Source organism: Triticum urartu, chromosome 1 (genome assembly GCF_003073215.2).
Source record: "Triticum urartu cultivar G1812 chromosome 1, Tu2.1, whole genome shotgun sequence".
In the NCBI taxonomy this organism is placed as follows: Eukaryota; Viridiplantae; Streptophyta; class Magnoliopsida; order Poales; family Poaceae; genus Triticum; species Triticum urartu.
This window is the reverse complement of record NC_053022.1, coordinates 568131715-568138679: the sequence shown is the minus strand read 5'-3', so window position 1 is coordinate 568138679 and position 6965 is coordinate 568131715. Positions and strand designations below refer to the sequence as shown.

General features: G+C 48.7%; 1 protein-coding gene across 1 annotated transcript; it reads left to right on the top strand.

Annotated features, from left to right (window-relative positions):
• Positions 1-3612: 3612 nt before the first annotated feature.
• Positions 3613-6298, top strand: LOC125539936 (WRKY transcription factor 28-like). Its single transcript, XM_048703487.1, has 3 exons — positions 3613-4149; positions 4889-5047; positions 5529-6298. The coding sequence occupies exons 1-3, from the start codon at positions 3755-3757 to the stop codon at positions 5896-5898; spliced, it is 924 nt and encodes a 307-aa protein (XP_048559444.1). The 5' UTR covers positions 3613-3754; the 3' UTR covers positions 5899-6298.
• The last annotated feature ends 667 nt before the right edge of the window (positions 6299-6965 follow it).

Sequence of the window (6965 nt, the reverse complement as noted above, 5' to 3'; positions counted from 1 at the left end):
AATCCAATTGATTGTTGTTAACTGATAGTGTAGATGGCAACCGCCTCGGGTGTGGATGCAAAATTGTTGCATGATCATTTATTCATGCTAGATTGTTACATTACTGCTCCTCGGGTGTTGATGCTAGATTGGTGCTGGTAATGCGTTGATGCTAAATTAGTACTAAATTCTCGCCTCCATCTGGTCCATCGGTCCTGAAAAAAAATCATATAAGATCAGGTCTCACGGTTAGCAGGTGAAACCCATTTTGATAGATGACACGTGACATTCACGAATCCCAAAGCATCTAATCTCTCCCCCTGATTTCTAGTGAGGGATAAGATAGATGCTTTGTGATTTGTGAATATCATATGTCATCCATCAAAATAAATCTCGCGTGAGATCTGGTCTCATGTCCTTTCCATCGGTCTAGCTAGGTCCCGTCGTGCGCGCGCGTCCCATCCGGCACGGCGCTCCAGTTCACAGCGCGCGCCGTGTATATTCAGTTCAGACGCCGCACCGACACGCCTCTATCGCTATGTCACCGGCACGTGCCACCTACCCAGCCGGCAGTGCCACCGACGACTCGGCCGGTGGCTCCACCTTCACGCACACATGTATAGCGCCGACGTCGACGGACTTGTTCTCTACTAGGATGGCGAGCGCGGTGTCCGGCGTGGTCGTATGCACATTAACGATGACGGGCGCGCGTGCGTCCGGCGACTGACAGCGACCGAAAGCGAGGGAGCAGCGGGACGGGACGGAGCACTCGCCGTTCAATCCACGCGTGCCGGCCGGTGTCGATAGCCTCGTCCGTACACATGGCTCCATCACCAACCGCTTGCGATCGGGTAGCGGCCAAGAACGATCTATACATAGGAAATTAAAAGCAAGAAATGTTCGCACTGATCGATCTCAACTGTACATTTTGGCCTTGGCGATACGGGTATGCAAGACCCTCCCACAAAAAACAAATCGCGTACCAACCCCCAACGTGTACCAACTACCAAATGTATCCACGTGTAAGCAAAGCAAGTGCACGTATACGTACGTGTAAAAAAAAGCGTACATATACGTATGTGCTGCAATCGGCAATTTTCTTTTTCTGCGGGAGAAAGGAATGTGGAGCAGGGCTGCAAGCGAGTCGAGTTCGAGCGAGTTTGCCTAGGCTCAACTCAACTCATACTAAAATTCGAATGAGCTCAAAATGTGCAAAGCTCAAGGCCAAGCTGCAGAAAGTGGCTCATGCTCAGCTTGTAACGATCTCGAATTGATCTCGAGCTAGTTTCGAGCTAAATAAGATGATTTTTCAAATTATTTTAAGGCCAATTTTAAAGTAAGATAGGCCACACTAGAAAAAAAATACTATAAATTCGACTTATTCTTTCTCAAGTGAAGACTAGTATTTAATAACAAGAGATCGTGAGTAGAAGACGACGAAGGTGCGTCTGCTCTCAAACTTTGACCAAAATAACAAGATATTGAACACACGATTGGCTACGTGATGAGAATACATTTTCTTCATGCTTAATTTCCATGTTTGCTAGTAGGTAAAGTGAAGAAAAAAAATCATACCGAACATATATGGAAATGAATGATCGTAATTCTCGGCAATAGATATGAAGGTTATTTAATATACTTATATGATATGGAGCTATCGAGCAAAAATTGAATGAGCCAATGCTGGCTCAAAATTGGCTCGTTTCTCGATCAAGCCTCAGCTCATACGGATATACAAGATTCTTGCAGAAAAAACAAATTGCGTACCCACCCCCAAGGCGTATCAACTACCAAGAGATCAAAGCCTATGCACGTGTAAGTAAAGCAACTGTACGTATAAAACAAGCCAAGAGCTACGTATGTGTTGCGATCTGCGATTTTTTTTTCCGTCGGGGGAAAGGAATAAGTGTACTCGTGTACCGCCCAGAATAATTCACGTCTCACATGGAAGATGAGTAAAATGCGCAGCTGGAGACGCGTGTGCACATGTGAACATCAAGTACTTTCCGCACCTAATATGACAAAAGTACTACGTATATATATATATATATGCCCCTAAAAGACTAAAATACACCGGTGGTCATATATATACCTACGTACTTCCTTCGTTTTTATTTAGTTCGTGTATTAGTCTTGATTAAAATCAAATTTTGTAAACTTTGACACAGTTTAAAAATAAAAATATTAACATATACAATAACAAATCAATAGCATTAGAATCATTATTGATTTGTTATAATAAAATGTTTATATTTTTTTATAAAGTTGATCAAATTTTACGAAGTTTCTTAATATGCAGAGTAAATAAAAATGAAGAGAGTGTATATATGCACCACTGGATGAGGATCGATCACACTCCCTCCCACCCTCCCGTACGTGCAAACTCACTATATATGCTCATTAATGCTTAGGCTAATTCAAGCACTGGTTTACTACTAGTAGTAGTTTAGAGCATCTCCAACAGACGCCTAAAAAGAGCTCCGCGCACTAAAATTAGTTTTTTGGGGCGCCCAACACCTCCAGCAGATGTTGTAGCGCTAAAAGGTTTTGGGCGCGCGCTGAAAAACGCTATCGCGTGCAGCATATTTTAGGCTCTGGATTGCGCGCGTTTCACAATTTGCACTGTCTACTTTTTGGGCGCGCGTCTTTGGGCGTCTGCTAAAGCAATATTGGTCCCGGCGCACTAAAAATGCTAAAGTGGCACACTATAATTTTTATTGGACGTGAGATTTTTGTGCGGCCGTTGGAGATGTTCTTAAGAGCAACTCCAACGCAATGACCCAAACGGACGCGGATTTTGTCCGCATTTTGTCCGTTTAGGTCGCATATACGCCTAGCGGACATGAGGCGGACGGGGGCTGGCGGTGGATGAACCCAACGCAAGGTCAAAAAGTGGATACGCAAGAAGCGGAGGAGGAGTCCTCGACATAGGCGCTGCTGGCCAGGAGCTACGACGGGAGCTCGTCCTCTACCTCTCACAGGGCCACCTTGACCGGCCCCGAGCCTGGCCCCGAGCTCGCTGCGCCGCACCCGGCCCGAGCTCGCTGCGCTGCGCCGTGGCCCAGGCGTGCCGCGGCAAGGAGCCCGACGGCGACTGACCCCGCGACGGCCAGCCGGCAGTGGATAGACACGCCAACGGCGACCCCTCGCCCGGCGAACACAGTGACCTGGACCACGGCGGAGAGGAAGGAGATCAAGCGCGGCGGAAAGGAAGGAGATCCAGCGCAACGCGAGCGTGTCGAAGACCCTGGTGGCCATGGGAGGGAGCTCGATTCCCTCCCCGAGCTCTGGTCCAGGAATGCCGCGCCTTGGTTTGTGGGAAGAAAAGGCGAAGGCGCGGGTCGCTGATTTGTGGGGCCATGGCGGACACGAGAGGCCACCAGGCGGATGGGAGCGGACGACGGGAGCGCTCGCTTTTGTCCGCCGCGGGCCCATTTGTTCCCATATTTGCGTTTAATTTGGGTCCGGAACGGACAATAAGCGGACAGCGGGCGGACGCCATGTTCGTTTGGATCGTCCTGTTGGGCCATATTTTCTGTCCGGATAATCCAAATGAACAAAATGGGTCGCCTCATTGGAGTTGCTCTAATACCACGACGCGCGCGAGCACACAAGTCTGGTCCCAAAGGTGAAGGTCATAGTCGTATCTTGCTTGCACCTCCCAAAGGGGCAAAGACGACTACTGCGCCTCCGTTCAACGCCCGCCGGCCTTTCCCCTCGGCTCCCATTCAACGCCCGACCTCGATCTCACCAGCTCCCAAACCTCACCTCGCGCATGCACCACTCCATGTCCGGGTCAGCAGCAGCAGGCGGAGAAGACCTCGGCGGCGGCCAGTTCTACGGCGACCATCCGCCTGCCGACGACGGCTTCTTCCAGAGTCGTTCGGCGTGCGGCGGTGAAGGCGATGGTGGTGTCACGCCGTCGGTCTACTCCAGCATCACCGACTACCTGCAGGGGCTCCTCGACCCCGCGGAGCTCGCCAGGCACCTGGACGCGCCTCCGTGCTACCCGGCGATGAGAGACGTGATCGGCGAGACGGCGACCCCGGTCACGCCCAACTCGTCGACGTCCGGCGAGGCGGCGGGGGCTGAGTCCCACGGATGCAAGAGAGGCAGTCCGGTGCCGGAGGAGGGAGACGAGGACGGATCGGCTGATCATCACAACCACAGGTACGTGTGAAATTCAATCTTGGTGTACAACCGTTTGCTAATTGAATCTAGCTCGAATTTGATGGATTTCTTGCCCATCCACCGACCATCTATCACATGTGTTCGTATGACTTGTTGATTAGAGGGGAGAATTGTAGATCCACTGGTACGTGTTCTTGGCAGATCGATCCCGGTCTCCATTGATCTTCTCGGCCGGCCGGTCTGAACGCGAAGATACTGCCGCACGTGGCATACCGTGTGAGATGTGAACACTAGGATTTAGGGCTCGCCATCCGTCAACTTGCCACCTACCTACCTACCATTCCAAACAAACAAATATTATCCTATCATTCTTGGATGAGGCATGTGTCTGTTAGATGTCTATCTTTTGAATTGTTGTTTTCCCTACCCCTTGAGTTCATCTTGTTATTTTACTGATTGTAGCGGTGCTGCTTTGTACCGAGAGACAGAGGATGTTGTTGTTGTTGGCGCTGTGGCTTCATCTGAATGAAATGGAAGTAGGGGTTTCACCCCTGTTTTTCAATCAAAAGAAATAAAACAAGAACCGACCGTTCGATGTAGATCAACTGGCAGTGATCGAACGGCAGATAACTAGCTAGTTTTCCCGGCAACTTCTTGCTTAGTTCCACTTTGCATGTAGAAATTGAACTGGCGGTTACCATGGCGAAATTATCAAGTCAAAAACGAATAATTTAAAATTACTAATGATGATCCTCATTGCGTTGACCGACTGATGCAGGAGCGACGAGAAGGAGCAGAAGAAGAAGGGGAAGGGGGAGAAGAAGGCGCGCGGCTCCCGTGTGGCCTTCGCAACCAAGAGCGAGGTCGACCACCTCGACGATGGCTACCGCTGGCGCAAGTATGGCCAGAAGGCCGTCAAGAACAGTTCTTTCCCAAGGTACTACCTCCTTACATTCACCCCTATGCGTATGTGTTTCGAAAAGAAAAAACATGCCTTCCACTTCTCAGTTTTGCTCCTGTAGTGAGCTTGCAACTTCAGTTTAGAGATGGTACCCCAAATGTTCTGAGTCGAATTGCAGGACTGTAATATGACCGCAACTTGCTTTCGTTAGTGAAATCGGAGAGAAACAAATAACTTCTACAAAAAAATAACATTTCACTTTCGTTGCGATGATCATCTTTCTAAGTTTGAACAACACAATCTCTTGCTTGAAATTAAAGTTTCTACGACACACAACACATGTAATCATCTTGATTAGGCATCACGATATGCATATTTAGACAGCAATTAATAAATCTTGCTAGAATCCTCATGAAAAATATGTATGTGTGCATGCATGCATGGTGAGGGCAGCCATATGCTACGACAACAATTTAGCAATGCATTGCATTGAAGTGAGATTCTGAAACACGTGCAGGAGCTACTACCGGTGCACGGCTGCGCAGTGTGGGGTGAAGAAGCTGGTGGAGCGGTCGCAGCAGGACCCTTCCACGGTTGTCACCACCTACGAGGGCCGCCACGGGCACCCAAGCCCCCTCGCCGCCCACCGTGGCTCAAGGATGATAATGGCCACCGGCGCCGACACTGCCTACTCGCTTGCCGCGCTCCAACATCAGCAACATGGCTTTTTTCCAGCCGGTGCCGACGTCTATGGGCGCATGTGCATACAGCCCACTACCGCCGTCTCTCCGTCGCTGGCACACAGATTGTCGGAGTACGGTGGCATGGAAGTGCATGCCGATCGCCTTCCCGATGCCGTGGTGCACTATCAGTCTAGGCATCATTAATTCAGTAACTCTGCGTATGTAGGAGTACATATATAGTACATCTGCAGCTTCGGTTTGGCCTTAATTTAGCGAGGCATGGAGCTGCCCGATGGGCACACACGTTTTTTTATTCGAACCGACAGAGACACAGGGTAACAGGTACAAATGTTTCTTGTGCTGCATTTGTTCTGGATGTTGAAATCATTTCTTTATAGCTAGCTATTCTAGTTACAATACCAAAGCACAATTCTCTACGGCAAGGATTATACAGTGTGCAACTATTCAGGTCTGTAATCAGGATTTTCTTAGCAGAAAGTATGCAATTGTGTACATCTTGTGCTATGTATAAGATATGCTGCAAAATACCCCGTTTGGTAGCTCAGTATTTTTAAAGTATTCTAAGAATACTGCAATTTTTTCAGATTACCATAGTTTTAGTTACAACAAGGTGTTTGGCTGCCATTGGAAATTGTCTTTTTAATACTGCATTATTTGCAAAACCGTGGTATTATCTCTGTTTTAAAAAAACAACCCCGGACCTCTTTTTTTTAAAAAACTGAGCTTGAGAAAGAAAGGGGTCCCTGTTATCTTCTTCCTTGCTTCAAACCGTTGCTGCCCCTCCTTCATTCTCCCATTGCTTCCGCTCGGAGACCTTGTTCTGCCGGATCTCGTCCTTGAGCTATGCTACGTCAGTGTGGTCCGCCTGGAACTTGCTGCCCTGAAGCGCTTTGCCTCTGCTGTGCTAGCTGCAACGATGAACTATACATTGGCAGCTTGTTGGGTCGTCGTACACTGCCTCTCCATGTCGGCCCCGTCTAACTCCACCAAGGTAGCCGGGAGGAACGGGGCAAGAAAATCCTGCTGGGCTCAAGCTTGCTACTCTGCAAAGCTGAGTTGTTGTTGTTCTTGCTCGTGCGATTTTTGTCTATCGATGTCGGCCACAACATACGAGTGTCCATACCCAACTAATCAACTCTGATCAACCAAACCAATAAGTGATTGCAACTAGCTAGGAACATGCGTGTTTGTAGCTGCTATCAACTGGCTAGCTAGTTAGCTAATTACGTTGTTGCATAATAAAGCACCGG

What these genes read in the sequence shown, in the direction of transcription:
- LOC125539936 (XM_048703487.1), top strand. Translation starts at nt 3,755, where the DNA reads ATGCACCACTCCATGTCCGGGTCAGCAGCAGCAGGCGGAGAAGACCTC. An exon ending in GCTGATCATCACAACCACAG is followed by an intron (nt 4,150 to 4,888) that starts GTACGTGTGAAA and finishes CGACTGATGCAG; the next exon opens with GAGCGACGAGAAGGAGCAGA. An exon ending in AAGAACAGTTCTTTCCCAAG is followed by an intron (nt 5,048 to 5,528) that starts GTACTACCTCCT and finishes AAACACGTGCAG; the next exon opens with GAGCTACTACCGGTGCACGG.